General features: G+C 33.0%; 2 protein-coding genes across 5 annotated transcripts in view; both read right to left on the bottom strand.

Moving 5' to 3' along the window:
• Positions 1–2060, bottom strand: part of LOC113391823 (transcription factor CP2-like protein 1) — a 46722-nt gene extending 44662 nt beyond the window's left edge. For both annotated transcript variants that reach the window (XM_026627911.2, XM_026627912.2), the window contains exon 1: positions 1784–2060. In XM_026627911.2, coding sequence (XP_026483696.2) covers positions 1784–2018 — 235 coding nt within the window. In that variant the 5' untranslated portion in view covers positions 2019–2060. The remainder of the gene's footprint in view (positions 1–1783) is intronic.
• On the bottom strand, positions 1835–18733 carry LOC113391846 (probable inactive tRNA-specific adenosine deaminase-like protein 3). 3 transcript variants are annotated; one of them, XM_026627949.2, is made up of 3 exons: positions 18492–18694; positions 9587–9816; positions 1835–2404 (listed from the first exon to the last, which is right to left on the bottom strand). In XM_026627949.2, exon 3 carries the CDS (start codon positions 2318–2320, stop codon positions 2105–2107), a length of 216 nt encoding a protein of 71 aa, XP_026483734.1. In that variant the 5' UTR covers positions 2321–2404; positions 9587–9816; positions 18492–18694; the 3' UTR covers positions 1835–2104. The 3 variants fall into 3 exon arrangements, with proteins under 3 accessions (XP_026483734.1, XP_026483735.1, XP_064075533.1); XM_026627950.2 differs by lacking the exons at positions 9587–9816; positions 18492–18694 and adding an exon at positions 5624–5840; XM_064219463.1 differs by lacking the exons at positions 1835–2404; positions 9587–9816 and adding an exon at positions 16465–17674 and having other exon boundaries at positions 18492–18733.
• Between the last annotated feature and the right edge of the window lie 2790 nt (positions 18734–21523).

Raw genomic sequence — 21523 nt, 5'->3', positions numbered from 1 at the left:
GAATTTGATTAAATTTTGTAAAAAAAAAACAAATCTGAATTACAAGGAAGGACATACTTTTTATGCTAACTTAACACGTGACGGAAACGTCTAAAACGTAAACGAAGCCACAGGCAACTAACGACCAACGGTTGGTCACTAACGCATACTACTAAATTAGTACGGCGAGTGCCCAACGTAGCCGTCACATACGCTAAGATAATAATGTTGGCTCGGTTGTTTCAGTTATTTTGAATTGGTATTCTATATAAATATCAAAGTAATATTAATTCATTTATATGGATACTTTCGCAACGCTTTATTCAATTTCGAGTCTACCTAAAGGTTGTCTTTAAGAAATAACTATTTAAGAGATAGGTAGTTTGCCTTTTGACGGCGAGCAAAGAGAAGTTCTCTTTTGTTTCTGCTGTGGCATCGTACTTTTTTTTTGACTTAGTGAGTTAATCGATTGAATGTGCCCTTAGCTATGATTATGATTGCATTTATAGCTGATCTTCAATTAGCTGAACATTTCTTTCCTTTTTTTTTGTACAATACAATCTGGCAGATAGCTCTTATGATGGAAAGTGACTACCACCGTCGTTGGAAATCTGCAACACCGGACTTTGGTCTTTGCAAATACATTGCCGGCCTTTAAAGAACGAACATTCACTTTTCCTGATGCTTCCCAAATCGGTTTGGAAAAATCGATGGTAATCTTCGATCGTCCAAAAAAGTGTATTACATTAGTTATTATGTCAAAAAATTTGTTAGGTACAGCGTATTACAGGTACTTTGAATACATCACATCTATACATCTAGCATCAGAAGAGTTCCTTCGTTTGAATGCCCTTACCTCGCCACCTCCCCAGTCCGATTTCAAAAAATCTTCAATTCAAACCTAAACCTACACAAAGCTATTGAATATATTGATGTTTATCGATTCAATAAAATATAAATGGTTGGGACCCCACCGAGACGTGCCTTCCAATAAGGAACTCAATATCTTGATGATTATGAAGTCGTGCTGAGCGATTTTGACTACGATAGCCAATCTAAAGACTAGCCAAGTACGCAGAACAAATTATTGTTCAAAATTGTGCGCGCAAATACAGGTGCACCCTCTACTCCCTCAAACTCATAATCCGATAGAACGGCACATCCGACACGACCGGAAAGAGGTCAGGCGCAGGATCAACTAGGCTATACGAACTTTCCGAGGCACAACTTCCAGACTTCGAGCTGTTACTGAGAATTTTCGATAGAAAAACCCAATAACTTTTTATCGACCCGAGCTGTGGTTTGAATCCAGGACTGGATACACCAACGAGGCATTTCTTGGCTGGTAGCGCATTAAAAGTCACTTTGGTTCGAAAAACCAGCGAGGTACTACCAAACAACCCACCACGCACTCCCAGATGGTTGGGTAAAATACTTGACCCTCATATAGAACAAACGCTGCGGTTTTGAAGAGCATTTCGAGCACTTAGAGTTGCGGTTGGAATATGTAAAGAATGCCTTGCGAGTTCGTCAACTTTACGCCGATGTTGTACAATCATTGAGATCTTTAAGGCGTGCCCGTTTGATCTCAAGACTGTTCGACATCCAAAGCTCCGACAGCTCCAAAACAAGAAGATATGCCATAGGTTTCAATTAAAGGCTCTTTAAAGAGTTTATCAACGATATTAGATTAAGAGTTATTTATAAAATAATAAATTTTAATAACGGCTGTTTGTTTAAGAAAATTTAAAATACGTTGAAATACCTTAGAAAATACGCCGAAAAAAAAGTAAAATAGACTCACCCATAATCTTTTTCGGCGGCACCTTTCTCTGTTCCTTCTCCTCTCCATCCTCCCGCCTCATCATCTTCCCCTCTCCCTGGTGCCACTTCCGCTTCCTACCCTCTCTCTCTTCGAGAAACATCCCCAAGTCTTCGTTACTTCCCACCAAAGTCAATCTCACTGACGACTCCCAAGCGAAGTCTTCCTTACGACTGTCATGCATAATATAGTCCTTTGCTCCTTCAAAATATTCCATCACACTCGGGCCATCGCCCGCACAACACAAAAGTCACTGAATGAACTGATGATCTGATGAATGAACGGTATTGAACGGCGATTAGGTTAGAAGAGAACGAAGAATGAATTATACAGCTTCTTGATACCAGTTGTCTCTCTTTGACGATGCCGTTGCAGAAGTTGGTTTTCGATTTTCAATAGCATGTTGGTGCTGGAACGGCAGATATGATACTGTATGTGGGGCACGAGCCCTGGAAACGTTTTTGTCGTGAAGCGATTGCCGATTAAATACGTTCGCAGGAAGTTTAGAATGGCCTCCATGTGGCCTCTTTTTTGAGGGTTTAATCGGCCGAGGAACGTCACTCGATGCTACCTTGATCAGATAAGGCGGTGGGATTACGGCTCCTGGAAGAACAAAACGAGTACCATTAGCAAGTAATACCTCAACTTATTTATGTCTAGAAAGGTCGTATTTTCAGTACTGTAATTCACCTAACAACGGAAAGTGAACAAAAACTCAAAAGGAAAACTATAGTTTATGATGGCTCGGCAAGGTTTGAAAACTTATCTCCATGACATCAGCTCCAATCCTTTAATGTGCTTAATTTATATTTATAATACATTTCGCGCTCAGACCTGAAGGAATACATTGTGAGGAAACCTGTGGCAGATGAAAATCTGCAATGTTTATCCACGAACAAGCATTCGAGCAGTGTGGTAGCCCAGTATTGGGACATTTAGATGCTGTTACTTTCCTTTACACTCTATCGAGAGGTATCTCGATAGAGTGTAAAGGAAAGTAACTAGTCATTTAGGTACTACTCAATTAGGTATAATTGCAGATCTGGAAGCCCTATCGCCAAAAAAGGAATGAGGACCCCTAATTATTATTTAACAAATTAATTCGATCACCAACGTCAGTCAGTAATTATTAAACGTTGATAATACGCCTTCCATATTTGTATTTTACTATATCTAAACATATATTACAGTAAAATTAAATTCGGCTGCCCCCTTAATTAGGGTTAAGGGGAGTCCGTCAGGCCTGAGAAGAGATCAGTCCAAGAAAATAAAGTAAGACGTATATAAATAGATAACTAACAGCCCCAATTCTATTCAAGGAGCATGTAACATAAGTAAATACTCTTCCATTACTCTAACCATCGGTCTAACAGAAAACGGTTTCCGATGTACACACAAAAAAAAATCCACCTAAGACTATTCTTGATACACTGAATTACATTTCATAAATTATATATCAATTTTTTTTTATTCAAGTATGCTCATAAAAGCACTTTTGATTTTTTTTCGTCATGTTATACTTTTAAATTAAATTTAAAACTACTATTTATAAAAACTAGTCAATCCTATGTTTATTTGAGCGCAAAACATATAAAATAATATTTTAACAATAATAACTGACTTCAAAACTACAGTGATAAAATAAATCATTAATAATTTTCGGGAATATATTCACTAGCATATTTTGATAGTTAGTGTACCATCACTAAGCGTCAATTTTTTTTTTTAAATTTATATTGGACCTCATGGAAATCTTAAACAATTTTCGACATCCGTTCATAAACGACAGAATTAAAAAAGAAATACAACCAAACAGGGAACTTCCTTTTTATTTTGAATCCCAAAGAATTAAGTTCAAGGAAAATAAAGCTTATTTTTGAGCATTTTCAAATTTGTTTACATTAAACAATAAAACGATACTAAAAATGTTTTGCTTAAATTTAAATCCCACACCTTTGGTGTTAAGATACAGTTCGGAGTGACGATGAGGACGCTCCACACACGCGGAATCCACCGCGCACCTAACAAAGCCAAACCGCGTATAGTACGGCACAATTTAAATGAAACATCGACAAATTAAAAAAAAAAACATCGATCGTCAATTTGGCGAATGACGTCAATGACATTACAAATTATTGCGTTTGTATAATGATCATTTTCGCTTAAGAAGTAAATAAAGATTGGTGATTTTGAAATCACTTCATTCAGATGTGATCGGTTTTACGAATTTTGGCGATGCTACATCTAAGTTGTGTATTTTTTTTTTTTGTATTGTGTATTTACAGCGTCACCGGACGTGGGGGCGAGTAGGTACTAGACGTTGAAGTTTGAGCCCTTTTGAGCTCGAGAATGACGTTCGTCGTGAGAAGTCGGTGAAGAACGTAGTCGGTGGGGTGGGAAACACTTCTGATCGGAGCACTGATTGAATCTATTGACATCACTGCCGCCGTTAAGTTGTGTTGTAATACTCGAAATGTTTGAACCTGTCCGGTCTGCGGACAGACTCGTACACGAACAGTTGCGTTACGTTGGCGGATACTGTGTGGTGCGTCGTCTCTCAAGAGTTCAGGACAAACACTAAGGCCTTCATCCATCAAGTTCGGTTCTCATTTAGTGGATTATATCTCTCAGAATTGTTTTACAGTTTCTTTATCGATTACATTGTTCACCGTTTAATATGAAATAAATTATAAAAACTTAAAACTCATAACTTTAAAATTGGTCACGTTTTTCTCATTGGATTGTAAAAAGAGCAAAAAAATAAATTATAAGTTACCTCACGCAGCCGATCCGCAATAACCACCATGAAACTAAATCAGAAATGAACTAACTTTGCTGAAAGTAATACGACCCTACGTATTGTAATTATCCAAAGATTACACCTCGTAGATATGTTAAGTCAAATTAATTATTCCTTCGGCTATGTAAAAATTAAAAAAAAAAAACAAAACGATTTTAAATATAACCATAGGCGTAAAGGGTAATGGAAGCATATACATAATTATTTAGAATGAATGAATGAATAAAACAAAGTTAATAATAACATTTCAAATATTTATATAAGAGAAAAAAAAATTAGTTATAAGTCATAAATGTATCCGTTTCTTTTGTATATATTATCTGTTATAATTAAATGATACATAATAAATACTCAAAATAATAAATATAAACGAGTGGTATAATTTTTATTATTCTGGAAATTACCAGAACAAAACGACACGTGAAATGGAATAAAGATTAAGATCCATTAAAATTACTATTTTATCTGTGGCTTTTAAAGTAAAGTCATTTTTACAAAACGATACAATGCAAAATGGCGGGAAAATGCTGACGCGATTCTGGATTCTAATCTATGACATGTAAACTACGACGCGCTTCGCGCTGCATCTTCCAAATATATATGTGGGTAGACATATAAGGTATGCACTGACACACATTACGTATTGTTCATTCAACGGAATCGTATTACATTCATCATAATTTTATAAACAATTTCAATTAAACATTTATAAATATTGTTTTTTTTTTTTTAATATCCAATTTACTCGAAGGTTGTAGAAAACACTAACATGTATGAAAACAAATCTGAAATAATCACTATTTAAAATTAAAATAAAATTACAATTTTATTCATAAATGAACGTCAATTAAAAAAAATAAACCGATTGGCTGAGATCACTTAAATCACCAAATCAAATATGGAACACATTCATAAAATTAATAAAAAAAAACAACACTAAAACCTATAAAAAGAATCAAAAACAGGAAACAGTAATTGTAGCACAAAGTACCATCAATTCATCCTAATTCACAGAAGCTCACCTTGGACACCGTCCTTGTCACAATAACACAACAATATCCAGTAAACGAGCTGTTCAGAAAACCTCAGCCATTTTGGCGAATATCCACTTCAGTATAGCCATAATCCAACCGTCACCGTCTCTTAGAAACATGGTTTAAACCACCATTGTTCGCGAAAAATTATGACATATTCGTATATGTGCGAAGTCCTCAAGACTCTATTGCTAAATTGGTAGCAAGACGGTCAAATGAATAAATAAGGAACATCGTTAATTCGCTGACCAATGGCGGCCGGGGATGTGTAGAATTGGACCATTTTGCTTGCAGGGTCACGCGATTGACGGGTCAAGACGATGGGTACATAGCCATTGTATCGGGTTCTGCACGTTTCGCTGGGGATTTTGTTTGTAAAACATCTGCCTGAAATTTTGCAAACAATTGATGAATTGCAAAATTTTATAATGAATGGCAATCTATTTTCAAAATATGAAGTTTTAGGAGAAAATAAAAACTATAACTTTCCGGATCAAAACAAAATAGTGTTCTTTTTTCAAAATAGATTTTTGTGTATCTACCGTACACATAAAAAACAAAGTCCGAGTATACAAAATATCATGAATAAAAAGTTTGTATATAAAAAGTTTTAGCATCCAATAACGATGTTAAATTTCTTCTCGTCGAAACTCGGTGACTTCAACTTCGTTAATATTTTACGAGTACAAATTTTCGGAGCAATATTTAAGTAACAAAATAAAGTTTAATTCAAAGATGGCGTCCACCATGACAATTAGAGACAATCAGTTGTAATGAGGAGCGTGCAACTGTCGTTTCTTTTAATTGAAATATATTGAAGACTATTAAATATTGTTTCGAGGAGTTCGCTTAGCGAATTTTATTGGTACGGGACCATCTTAAGAATATGTCATATACGCCTTTGTAAATAATATAAATGTTGAAATTAAATCAAATCAAATCAAAATATACTTTATTCAAGTAGGCTTTTACAAGCACTTTTGAATTGTCATTTAACAAACTATTTAAAGTAAAGCTACCACCGGTTCGTAATGTAGATTCTACCGAGAAGAACCGGCAAGAAACTCAGTAGTTACTCTTTTTCAACATCTAAATAATACATCTATATCATACGTGTACCCATATTTGTGACGTAGTAAGGGGGGCAACCCCTTTAAATAATCTGGAAACGACTTTTACTATGATCCAAGCCGAGTCACAGATTTTATTCCATGACATTTTTTATTCATTAGCATTAGCATTAGCAGCCTGTAAATTTCCCACTGCTGGGCTAAGGCCTCCTCTCCCGTTGAGGAGAAGGTATGGAGCATATTCCACCACGCTGCTCCAATGCGGGTTGGTGGAAGTTGCAACGATAGGAGGAAATTATTATTTTTGAGACATACGGTTAACGTTTAACGGTTCTACGGTACATAAGACAGAATCTGTAAGTTAGCAGACCGAAGTCGCGACGAGCAGCTAGTCTGTTTATGTAACATTTAAGGGTAGAAGTGAGATATTATTACACGTGGACTTTTAATAATAATAGTTTTCTTTGGGGAAGTCATTCCATCCCATTCAAGACGTTTAAGATGTATGATTATTGATTAGTCTTCCTCGGTTATCAACTTTTTTTTATTTATACCAGGAATACAGACAAAGATACTATGACATACTGCCAACCTTGAGATTTAAGCTGTTATGCTACTATTCTTAGCCGTTCATACCCTTTAAAATATTAATGTTTGGCAGCAGAATTTTTATACATATTTAAAATATGTTATCTGGCTTTACGTAACATAGTTAGCAATTATGGGCTTCAATTCATTTGCTTTATTCTATTTAACAGGCGTTTCGACTTATTTCAAATATTTTTTGACAAATTAATGTATCGTTCGATCACCTGATACATGTACCGTTAGCAAAACGATTTACTATTAATTTTTACATTTTATTAATTTATGGTGAAGTTTGACCAAAATAAGTATATATGTTCTTAGAAATAGTTTTTGAAAAATACGATTTAATGTGAACGATAAATTAAATCAGATATTATCAACATCATTTTTTTTACAGTATTGGTTGGACGAGCATATGTACCACCTGATTGTAAGTGGTCACCGCCGCCCATAGACAATGGCGCTGTTAGAAATATTAGCCATTCCTTACATGGCACCACCAACCTTGGAAATTAAGATGTTATATCCCTTGTGCCTGTAGTTACATTGTCTCAATCACCTCTCAAGCCGAAACACAACAATACTGAGTACTATTGTTTGGCGGTAGAATACCTGATGAGAAGGTGTACCTGCCCAAACAGGCTTGCACAAAACCCAACCAACAAGTAAACTATATCAGTATATATGTATACCTTGTCCACATTTCACCCCCATTTATATATATATATATATATATATATATATATATATAGATACTTGATTTATAGACTATATGAGAATGGGAATAGAATAATTATATTCGGACCTAAGTTTAAACTCCAAAACTTCTCAAGAGAGGAAACCTTTACCGAGCTAGAGGACATTGGGAGTTATTACGGATCCCTTGGACCGGAAAATCATTAATTCGCTAACCACACAATTATCCAGTAATATCTATATTCAAAACTGGCAACACTGGTTTCTTTTTTACTCAGTACAAGATAATGTCGTCCTGATCGATTTTGATCACGGCGACTAATCTCAAGGGAGACCAGCCAACTACACTAGCCATAATACGGTGCACAAGTGTGCGCGCTACACAGCTACACTCTACTCCCTCAATCTCATAATCCAATGGGACGTCATAATCAAATCCGACACGACCGAAATGAGTTAAGACGCAGGTCCAACGGTCTTACGTGCCCTCCGAGGCACGAGAGTGTGCATACGTCTAAATTTCAGACTCGGCCTGTTACTAAGAATGTTTCAATAGAATAACCCAATAACTTTTCATTGAACTGAATCCAAGACCTCGGGAACTACGGCGTCATATCTGTCCACTAGACCAACGAGGCAGTCAAGCGCATAGAGTAAATATCATGATAATTCAATGCATAACTTATGTATGGAAGTCACGCTACTGTATTTATTTATTATTTATTTATTCAACATAAAGTGATAAAGTTTATAATTCCATTAATTAGTATCTATCATAAATTCCAAGAACTAAGTAATAAACGTCGATAAAAGTTTTTCTAATTGTATTAATTATCATGACAGAGTAATCATACTTAGATCTTACAGTACTCGTGCGTAAGTCATAAAACACTACAAAGATCACCCCCATTTTACCCAATTCTAACAAATTGTCACTCGATCGCCACCGTATCGAAAGATAATCGTTGTCATATCCTAGTGAGACGACGGTCGAGTTGTGATTCGAAGTTTCTTCTGAATAGATTCGGGAATTCGACCCCAAGATTATAAGTTATTTTAACGTCAAACATCAACAAATCTCCTTGGTTTGTTGTGTTGCGGTTTGAACGGAATCTGAGCCAGTGTAGCCAGTGTAATTATAAACAAGACTTGTTATATTTTCGATCTCGTGGTTAATATCGGAACCAGAACACAACGATACTAGGTATTTCTGTGTTTGAAGGATGAGGGTTGCCTGTGTACAGGCATAAGGGACATAACATCTTAGTTCCCAAGATCGATGGCGCATTGGTTATATAAGAAATGATTAATATATCATACGGCACCAATGCAGTGGTGACCAAGTACCATTAGGTGGCCCATTTGCCAGTCCGATACCATAAAATAATTATTAAAAAGGACTGAAACGGACATAGACTGGAAGGATCTAGAACTTAGAATCTTTGACAAAAATTCTTACTTTTGTGCAAACAGCCAAACCAAAACTATTAGATAAATTTTGATGAAACTCTGTTCAAAGAACAGCGATTATTCGAGTCTAACATTATACTGCAATAATACGGGATTAAAGGTCTAAAGAAAACAATAGTCAACTCACCATTAATGTTATCCCAACACCAACAAAAATTCGTAGTCAATCGATCACCAACAATTTTCCATTCGAAATCTTCATTACCGACTCCAAGATGGCCGGTCTATTTTTTTCCATTAATATTTTTGGAAGAGCAAGCGATAAAACTATGCTCGTCTCTCTCTAACTGCGTCTTAATGTCGTTCTCTCTCCCTTTCGAAGGGTGCACGAACACTTGACGTGATGTAACTTTATATCTGGGAAAAATAGAAAATAAAATTTATTAGATACATTTTTCATTTAAATAAAAACATTATTTTTTCTTTAAAAGTTGGAATTCATTTAAGTATTTCCTATTTGTGTCATAGGTCTTACATTTTTATAAATTACTGTCTAAGTAAAACCAATAAAAATATTAAGAGATTTTTTATTTTTTATTTTTAGTCTGCCACTGGTGTTACGTCGTAGATGAGTTACAAAATTATATTAGTACATCTTTAGCGCGAAATCGCTGACAAAAAAGGGATGTGATAAAATTTATTTTTTGTTTCGTAGTTTACGATAGTAATCATACTTTAAACGTCGGTCAAAATGTGATTTATTTAAACTTCGACTAAGTTGAAAATTAAGACCACTTCATATAACATATGAAGTTATCAGAGTTTGCCGATTTTCATTAAAAAAAATTGCTTTAAAAAAAATAGAAAAAATAACAAAACCTATATTTATCAATGAAACTCATGATGACGTATTTTTCGTAAAAGTAACGCAGTTCCTTTATACCTACGGCTCGAGTTACATGCCATTTATAAGTCGTTATCTTATGCGAAAATCTAATAGCAAGAAGGGAAGACACTTATTTCACAATTACCGATAAACAAACCAATTTAGACAATGCTCAGTAATAGTAGCTCTTATTCCTTTGGGATAAGGATATTAGTGTTGCCAGTGTCGTCGATTGCGTTCAGTTTAAGTGGAATTTATTGTAGTGAGTTTGAACCGGTGCTCACGAGATGGGTACAGTTTTAATTTCTAGAAGGTTGAGATGAGTCGGAAACGAGGGAAACCAAGTTCGTGATGAGGGAGAATGTAAAATACTTTAAATGTATTAAAAGCTGTTTTAAATGTATACTAAAATGTAAACTATATTAAGGGTGATACTTCCTGCGTACGTAGTCACAGGGAGTATCACCCTTAAATTTTATTCAATTAAAATAATATGAATTATATATACTGTTAGTAATATTACACTTACTAAAAAAAACACAACTTTTAATAATATCTTACAATGTTTATCTTTAATATATTTTGTTTCTTTTTATTACATCAATATATAAATGATATCCATTTCAATCTTTTAATTAAAATAATCCGGTAAAATTATATAATATTAAACATTCTCAATTCGAAAAATCAACGACTCACCAAAAAGCGTCGTATGCACGAATATATAGAACGGCGGCCATTTTGAAAACGTACTTTTTTCAAAATTAACCTTTTTTTTTGGCGTCGGAGGCAACGATCCGCGGTCAAATCCGAACACTGTCTGGATTGCATGTGCCTAGTGGGACAATGAGGGGGGACACAATTGGTGCATACAATGACCAATGATGAGTGATTTTGGGGCCAATTTCATTCATTAACTGTACTTAGTAATACAGATAATATATTTCTTATTTAACGACAGTATTATTGAAGTTTTTTTTTCTATATTCAAATATGTCATACGTCAAATATAAAACATTATAGCTCGCTTATTTGAAGCTTACTGACGGCAAAAAAAAATGTTGCCAACTTTTGCACAATGACATAAATATTTATTTAACATAAAATTAAAATGATACTTAACATTAATTTAATATGATTTAATTTACTGTTATAAACTTCAAAATATTATTTAAATTACTTAAGTCTCCAATAAATACGAGCGGAGTCACGAACAACAACTAGGAAATAAAAAAAAAAACAATCGCATTATAACATGAGATCATTCCATATAATGTTATGCAAGTTTGAACATCAACGATTTAAAATATACTATGGATGCGGCAATATGTCACTAATGTCGTATCTAATATAATCATCGAAGTATTTACTAAATTATATACAAGTGAAAGGGTATCATATATTAATATATGATTATCCTATTTATTACCCTGATTATCATATATTATATTAATTAATGAATAAATTATAAAATCTTTTGTTAAAAGATGTCATCTCTGTTTCGACTTAAATTCGTTTCGAAATCAATGACAGAAAGTAATCATTTATTATTTAATTTTAAACTCAGGCCCGTCTTAGTCGAGGGCGAAAGGGGCGTAAAAGCCGGACGCCGCGCGTTTGACAACAGCCAATAATAGTGAACTATTGGACCATCGGTGAGGCACCCCAGGTATCTTAAAATTATTTGTTGGGGGAAGAAAGATCGCAGAACACTGCTTGCAACCGGACACTTGTGCTGAAGTTGCTGTTTAATAAAGAGTATTATACCAGCTAAAAATGAACATGTCCGCTTCTTTATTTGGCTACAGCATGAAGCGTGATATTATATATATTATTAATAGTAATAATATAGTAAACATTTACGGTTAAACTTGTAGTAAGACAGTTAAATAAAAAAACAAAAATAATTTACCTGAGTAGCTTATGAAATGCCATATCGGTGGCAAAAGAATATACCAATATTTAATATCACTTGTTGTATCACGATATATTCTCCTCTCCGCACCTCAAACTTTGGCTGCAAGACCTCTTATTGGGGGCAGCTTTCGTACACAAATTTATATCGTTTAAGTTTATTGCAACAAAGAGATAATTACAACAACATCAGCAGCCAACGTATTTTTAATCCTGTAATCTCTCAAGACTCAATAATTCAAAGAATGTCATTGAATGAAGTCATTATTTTTCATGATAATGAAATACTTAACCATCGATAGCTACGGTTTAATAACGAAATTGCGTGAAATCACATTAATTGTAGAAATATTTTAAAATTATTTGTTGATATTTTATTTCCTTATTATATACGACCCAAAAACAATAGGTAATATGTACAAGTGCTTTATTTTTGTGTGAAGTGATAAAGTTTATGTGTCTAAGTAAGTACGGCGGCGTTACGATCTCCAAGACTTAGCCTAAACCCTATACTTAACAGACACAAGTACTAATTTGTACTGGTAATATATTGTATCAGATCAAGGCTACGACAATAGAGGATCCAACACCTCTATAATAAATGAAACACAGGGACTAGCATACGACACGGTTATCCTTAACAAGCGATGACGACAATGACAAAACAATTGTACGTTAGCATATTCCATGCAGTGGTTACAAAACGTCACACGAAAAATCTCTTAAATAATCAGGAACATAATTCAAATGATTACAGTGATAACGCAGCACAAAACTATTTAAGCCACAACCGGCGACACTTCAAAGGAGATTCTGGATTACGCCCTATAAATGTCGACCCGTATTAGAGCATAACAGACCAGTCTTATAATTCAGAATCCCACGAAGACCAGCAACAGTCAACAAAGTTGTAAGGAAAGGTAAAGACGTGTCAATAAAATTAGACGAAAGGTGCCTACTGATTATTATTAACGTGTATTATGATAAATTGCATGACGATCGAGTCAGAAGTTAAGACGTAAAAATATGTATATCAAATAAACTCACAGAATTAATAATATAATTAATAAAATAAGTTTGATATTATTTTACACAAGCTGTACTCTTACTATTAAAATAGTTAATGTGTTTTTAATATTTCCATTAATATACCAGCCGTGTCCGCGACTTCGTGCGCGTTTGAATTTAACAAAAAAAAGTTATTGTTCAGTTCACAAATTTTACTATAACTGATTAATTATATATTAGGCAGCTTTTGTGATATTGTGGTTGGTGGGAGGCACCCAACGCGACGGCGGGGTGGTGGCATGCGCGAGGGTTGCTCGCGGTACCGGACAGTATTTGGACATTGCAGCGTGTCTTTATTGTTATTTTACATATAATTCTAAAATAAAAATAGCCTAAGTTACTCTTTATTACGTCAGCTATCTGCCAGTTCAGCCGTTCCAGATATTTTGGTCAATGTACCGCGTATATGCATTTAAAGTAAAAAGTAAAAAGCGGTTATTTTAATATTACAAACAGACACTCAAATTTTATTATATGTGTAGATTCAAAATAAATAACATTGTCTACGTGTTTTATATCACACAGAAATAATTACAAACACAGAACACGTAATTAAATTAATATTCAAATAGAAAAATATCACATCCAATTTTCGTACAGCAATGATTAATCAGTCTCATTGTCGTAGCAGCTATACGGCACACGTGTAGTTATCATGTGCGTGTGTGTGTGTGTGTGTGTGTGAATGTATTCACACACACACACACACACACGTATTGACTTTTCAGTGTTTAGTCAACGTGTAAAATATTTCAAGGATGCTAACCATTCATGGTTATCATTTAAATTGAATTATTGACATAAAGACGAGACACTCAACCCATATACGGAAGTTATGAATTTTCAAAGACGGGAATTATATGTCCACAAACAAAACCTCCGGCAGCCGTTGCCAAAATACGCTGCATCTTCTGGTATATATATATATATACATATATATACATATACTATATCAATAGCTGTCGCCCGTTGCTTCGTACGCGTCTATGATTGGACCGCATGTATTAAGAATAAAAAAAACTAGCCCATATCTTTCCTTGGGGGTTCAAGAGTTCTTCATACCAAATTTTATCAAATTCTATTAAAATTTTCTCAAATTTTGGGCAAGGGTTTGGAAAGAACAACAGACAGTTACTTTCGCATAGAAATAATTTCAGTTAGGTAACAAAAAATAAAGCTGTATTGCCGAAATCAATGTAATTGGTACACAACACGGTCAAAAGCTTAAGCCTGAAGGCCATCTCTTCTAATCAACCTTAAGGTTATTTAGATATACCTATATAAATACTACTACAATATTAATACAGTACTCTTTCGCACGTGACATTGGCGAAATAATCGACGTCCTGTCGGCACAGATAAAAGACAAAAAAAAATACAGTACTCAATATAAATTACACACATAAACGATATTTATTGAAGCATTATTTCTTATTTAACTAGACGCTTCGCGCGGTTTCGCCCAAATCAAGCGTTCCTGCTCCGACCTTGTGGGTCTCAGGAGATGGTATAGCCTATAATCATCTTCAACGATTAGGCTATCAATTATCAGAGTCACAGAAAAATAGTCTTGTAATAGTACCTAATCAACATTCATTATTTACTTGCTGGTAGGGTGCTGTACGACACCGCCAGGGTTGGTACCACCCATTCATATGTTCAACGAGCAATGCTACGTTATGTTGTATTACGGTTTGAAGGTTGAGTAAGCTAGTGTAACTACAGGCACAAGTGACATAACATCTCATCATCAGTTCCCAAGGTTGGTGGCGCATTGGTGATGTAAGGAATGGTTAATTTTTTTATGGCGCCAATGTTTATGGACGTTGACCACTTACCATCAGGTGGTACCGATTTCCCGTCCGCCTAGCTATTTAAAAAAAGAAAATAAATACTAATAATGAATTCAGTATACTGTTTTTTTTTTAATTCAGATAATATATTACAAATGTATTTTCAACAACTAAATATATAAGGTAATTTCCTACTAAAGCCCTTTTTTTTATTTCTCCCTCGTGGAAGTGAGGGTATGTGGAGCACGCCAGTACCCAAGACGCCAAGAGTGCCCTAGTACACCGGCATACGCACTAAAAGACCAGCAACACTACCGTGAAAAGAATTACAGCCTAGCTTGAGCTTTAATATAATATACAGACTTGGAGGAGACCGTTGGTCTAATTTAGAGGAGCACTGTACACTTAGTCAATATACTCGTTTAAGTGTATTTTGCGTCCCATCCTTTTTACTACACGTGTAGAGTCCACCGGAGCGTCTGAACTGATTTTCATACGATACAAATGGACGGAGTGACTCATGAGGCAGGTTCACGTGTATTCACAAATTCACTAAGATTCTTTTGTAAATCGTCTAAAATTGATGATTATTGAAATTGCCAGAAAAGATTGTGCCGTCTAATAGAGATGTACATCTTTATATATAAAAGCGGAATACCACTCACTGATTAATCACGGAATCTCTGAAACAATAACACCGACTAAACTTAAAATTTGGCAGGTAGGTTCCTTATAGGGTGTAGACATCCGCTAAAAATTTTACTAAACTGTCCCCTAAGGGGGTAAAACAGGGGTTAGAAGTCTGTCTTTTATAAATTCACGCGGGTAAAGCCGCAGTTCAGCTAGTTATGATATAAACATTTTACGAAGACACTCTTAAGTACCTAATTCTTTGCTTTGAAATCTATATTGAAACAAGAATTTGACTCTTACTTTACCGAGTTTCCTTTTTTGAGAAAACTTTGTTAGGTGATTCTCTATCTATCTCGCTTTATCTCTCTTTATCATGTGAAGTATATGGCCTATTCCAATCAAAGTAGGAAAAAAGATTTACGTATTTCATGCGATTTGCTAATAAATAATTGATAATAACTCAGCTATGTAGCTCAGTACTAAGAGTTTATGATTAATATATATTTATTTATTATTTACAATTCAACACTATTACACTTAACTATTTATATCCACTTTAATTTTACTTCCAAAATACCGATAACAGATTCGTCGACGTTCAAAACGCAATTTTTTCGCAAATCCATAGTGAATTTCATAGATTAATCAAGCTCTCGACCAACGATTTCTCGTCAATTTGCTGTCAAATGTTGTTTATTTGGCTTTTTTCCTTTTTTTGGAATAGAGTATAGATGGCATAATATAATGAATTGAAGTACATTGAAAAACATAATATTTAAATAGTTTATTACAAAAAAATATCATTCGATTTAAAAATAATTTTAATATTGATATGTCATTTGAATATCTATAAAAAATCTGTAAACACCTCAAAATGGTGATTCAACGATGCAATAGTCTGCAGTTTAGTTTTACTTTTCAAAGCTCCACATTCATCATTGCCGATGCAGAAAAACACGCGCTGAACCCGAGAATGCACCAACGCCATTGAACACATCACACATGGTTCCCTTAACATATATATATAATAACCAGTGCATAAATAGGGCCCTTCCTTTGATTTGATTTTATCTTCCAGAACATTCTTATACTCTTTTTGATAATATTTCAAAGATGGAAATTTTTCTTTTAAATATGGCAACACATCTTCTGGTACACCAACATATTCATTGTTATTTTCCTTTGAATTCCACACACCACCATCTTGTGTCTTTGCCACGTTGTCTATGGCAAGCATTGCTGAATGCTGTACAGGATGGGCTTGTCTATTATCAAAAGACAAAGCAACAATGGTCTGCAAATTCGGATCAACGACAATCGTTGCATTTATATTTTTAAATGTACTGTCAATAGAATCAATGTTATACTTAATTGAATAAAATTTTGCAACTTCGAAAACTACTTTCATGAATAATCTGTGATTTTTTAAATCATATGGGGGAAAGAATTCATCTCCTGTCAGTTTTTCCAAGTATTTATTGGGATGAAAGTTGCACGACCAGATACGTTTAGTTTCTTGAAAATGTCTGTCGATTTTAGGAGGATTTAAAGGCACTTCGACTTGTTTGAAATATTCAAACACATGTTTCAACTCAGGCACGTAACACTCAATAAAATCTTGTATCGAGGATGTGTCATTAAAGAAATTTGTCGGACACAAAATCACATCTTGCCGTCGCACTCTCTTCAAATGTTGCAATTCCTTCAATGGAATCTTTTGATTCAATGCTAGAATTGTTTTTGATATATTTTTCACATCTTTTATATGACCAACAAATACTTTAACCAACTTCAGTGGTGAATCAAACTCATCACTGAGAACTGCTTTTAAATTTTTCTTGTTATCAATCAATTGTATATATCTGTCGAAGATATCAGTGGAAGTTTCACAGTAGCTGCCTGAATGTTTTAATTTCTTCACTGGTGGTCCGATTTCCATTTCTATTTCATATCCTGTTTTTATACTTGTTATATTTCTTTGCTGAAAATAGAGAACAGAGGCACTTTTTCATAATCACTGAGTATAATTTGTTTTTAAACAAAAGTCATTTCAGTTGTTTAATTTATATTGTATCGATCATACATATTTATACATTACTCGGGTCTTAAACACAATTTTTTTAAATATTTTTGCCTGAAAATTTCAACCATGTTGCAGTAGCTGCTATGTGTAAAAACCTGTTAAATATATAAATATGTAGTAACTCTGTATGTTTGTGAATGTTTAGACGTGTGAATTAGTAACTTAAATGTTAATAAAAGAAAGTGATTAATTAAATTGTTCTCTACACTTCTGTTGTACATTATGTTATTTCCTGAACATTTCAAATGTCACTTTGAAAAACATTGAGATTTATAATTGGTTTAAGTTCATAGTATGAGAGAGAGATAGAGAGAGATAACACAGATTGTAGACAGTAGAATATATTACATATTGATTTAAATAAAATGTAAGAAGTGTTTCAAAGATTATATTTTTCAATATTATTTAGGCATTAAATTATTAAAAATAAGTTAATATCGCTTATTTGAGTAAAAAAATGTATACATAGCTGTTTTTATTGATGTATAGAACGTAAATGATAAGAAATGTTGAATTTATAAAGGAAAATAACGATAAAATTAATGTTGTTGACATTACTGATAATTATTCCGCTTATTATTTCAAATAAGAAAATATCAAGTACTCACAGTAACGCGCCAATTCGCTGAATACATAATCACATAACTGATTCGTCTCATTGATAAATATTAACCATAGGAATATATAAAAATAAATAAAATACTTAAAATCTTACCAAACACCGACTGCAGCACTAGAATTTCATAGATGGCGTAATTTCTTCTTGAAGCTTTATATGTATCCGTGATTATAGAAACTTGAAGCACGTTTAATGTAGTAATTTCTTCGGTAAGCTAAATTATATTTATTTGTCACTCACGTAAATTAATAAAATAACGCAGCCATTAGACATGATACTAAAAGTAAAATGGTTTCAATTACAAAACGTGGCTTATCATTGACGTCTGAAGGTATGATTAGAATACGTAGCAATGCGATTGGCTGATATTATGAACAGGAAAGATATTGTCCAATTGCGATTTAGAATGGCAAGTATATATTGACAAAGGAAACAAATATATTATTTTATGAGGTGTTTTACGTTTCACGCAATAACTCTTAAATAAACAACGAAACGTCAGGATGTTTTTTTTATAATACTGAATACCTTAAATAAAATATTTTTCCTTCGAGTAAAAAAAAAAATGCTTATAAAAGCATTAGTTCAAATTAAATTCATAATTTGTCTTCTATATAAAATAAATTCCATGGAAATCATAGGAATAATTTGTACTTAGTAATGAAATTATATTTCATACACTGTTTGTATTGAACTATTGTTTATGTACTGGAAATGGTAGTACACATTCGTTTCATCATGTTCGATGTTAAACTGACGCTAAGTAATTGTTGTTGAAATTAATTATTATTCAGTAGTTAGTAAGGTTCTCATAAATAAATAATTGAAAACTAGACAGAATAAAAACAAATCAAATTAATTAAAATTAAACATTACTTTACCGAAAATAAAGAAATTAAATACTTTTCAAACCAAATTGACGTACACCAAATTATTGACTCAGGGCAAATTAAAAAAAATGTGATAAAAAGTGACAAGAATTTCATTTGTGTATTACATTCTAAAATTAAACGTTAAAATCATCTCTATTAGAATGTTCGATATAATACCCACCCACGCTAATAACAATTTTGAACCAACAAATCTTGACCCAAAGTATTCCATTAGTTAAATATCAGATGACCACATCCTTAGGCGAATGTACAAACTAAGTAACTGAGCTATTAGTCCAAACCCACATCACAAGATTAATACACCAGTTCCCTAAAGCAATTAGGGGTTGGGAAATTTTCACAACTTGCTCGTAATATACCTAACTGTAACAAAACCACATTACTGAAAACAATAATAAAAAGGCTCAATATTACTTGGTGACGGATCAAATATAATTTGACACTGCTATAGTTGTTAAATCTTTATAGAAGTAAAATTAATTAGGTTGATTAAAAACAATTATCGAATTTGGATGCAACGCAAATAACATTTGTACGAAACGATTGTGACACAGAAAGGTTTTACTTCTAATTTTGTTGGAAGCATTAAAAAGTAAGCCAGAAGAAATTATTAATAATTATAAAAAAAATAATTAAACAGTTCGATAAAATACTATCTATTAAATTCATTAATATATTTGTTTATACTATGTTTCGTAACAGTAATCCTCTGTTATTATACAAAATTAAGCGTTAACAACGTACGTGTAAGAAAATTTAGTTATTAAAGTCGTTTAAAAAGGGAAATTAAACGTTTGTTTTTTCTTGGTTTAACTAAATCGATTAATATAGTACTTATACCAACAATTTATTTACGATGGTTAATAAATACAATTGTACATTTACGAATATTTATATGTACATATAATGCAGCTGTCAGGCTCTTTGAGTCCAAAAATAGGTTGAAATCAAGATATTATTATTCTGTTATTTATATATTTTTACACTAACTATCGAAGTAATGGGTTATCAAATTCGAATTCAAATATTTTTTAAATATGTACTTATTCTATTTTTAAATTACATAAGAATAAAAACAACAAGATTTATTTAATTTGTATATTTGAGTACAAACTATCGATTATAATAGGTTACACAATACAAACATAAATGTGTTTAAATAAGTCTAAATATCAATAGTATTGTCTAAATGCAGTATGTAGTATGTCATATGTCGCTAGTTACATAAAACAGTTAGTAAAAGGTAATTAAAAAAATACGTTTTAATATTTTAATCAGATTTAGATTACAACGTATTTAAATATGTATATTTTTAGATTATACATGATTATACTTTCAAGAAATTGCATTGGATACATTTTAGAATTTACTTATTTTCTAAGGTCTGGTACCAAGCCTGGCAAGTTTCCGAGGCGATGTCACAGAGAGCAGACAAAACGCGGCCCGTGGAGTCATATTCTGCAAAAAAAAAAAATACAAAATATATCAACTAATTTTCTCTTAACTTTAAAAATATAAGGAAAAATATAAAAATATCAATTAAAAAAAACTTACCGATATTATTTCTTTTGCCGAAGATAGAGCCATTGAACGGAAGCTTTTTGTAATTAGCTTCGTTCAAATGGATGAGGCAGATGATGACGAAGATACCGAAGAAAATGGCAGCGCGCATCTTTAAACCTAGAAGATCACTTAATATGTAAGTTTACAATGTTCAAATAAGATTTACCTCTTCCTAAATTACAATATTATTTTATATTAAATTAAAAAAAAAAAGCAGGTAGAATTAACAGTATATAATGGCAACATCTGCATAATATAAAGCAGTATGCAGAATGGTTAGATTTTAAAATTACTTACAATAAGTATAATTTAATTTATATACATATCTTATCGGAAAAACGATTTACGAAAAATTATTCCGTGTATGTACCACATCTACTTTTATTTATAAATTAGTATTGGTAACGTAGTGGAATGTATTGTATGAAATAATAATAATCGTACCTTTTAAACTTCAGATAAGATTTTAAACTGTATACTCGAGTAAATCTCGAACTGTACTGATGCTGGTCTTCAGATTCGATATCATTTTATACTAGAGCTTCTAATAATCTAATAAGTATCTGCACAGCAAAAATGATTTCTTGTTAAAATTGCATTACTGGACAAATTATTGGTAAGGCATTCTTTTTATTGAGTTAGTTTATTCATTTCGTAGATCAAAAGTCACAG

Source organism: Vanessa tameamea, chromosome 28, assembly GCF_037043105.1.
Source record: "Vanessa tameamea isolate UH-Manoa-2023 chromosome 28, ilVanTame1 primary haplotype, whole genome shotgun sequence".
In the NCBI taxonomy this organism is placed as follows: domain Eukaryota; kingdom Metazoa; phylum Arthropoda; class Insecta; order Lepidoptera; family Nymphalidae; genus Vanessa; species Vanessa tameamea.
This window is presented reverse-complemented; position numbering and strand designations above follow the sequence as displayed.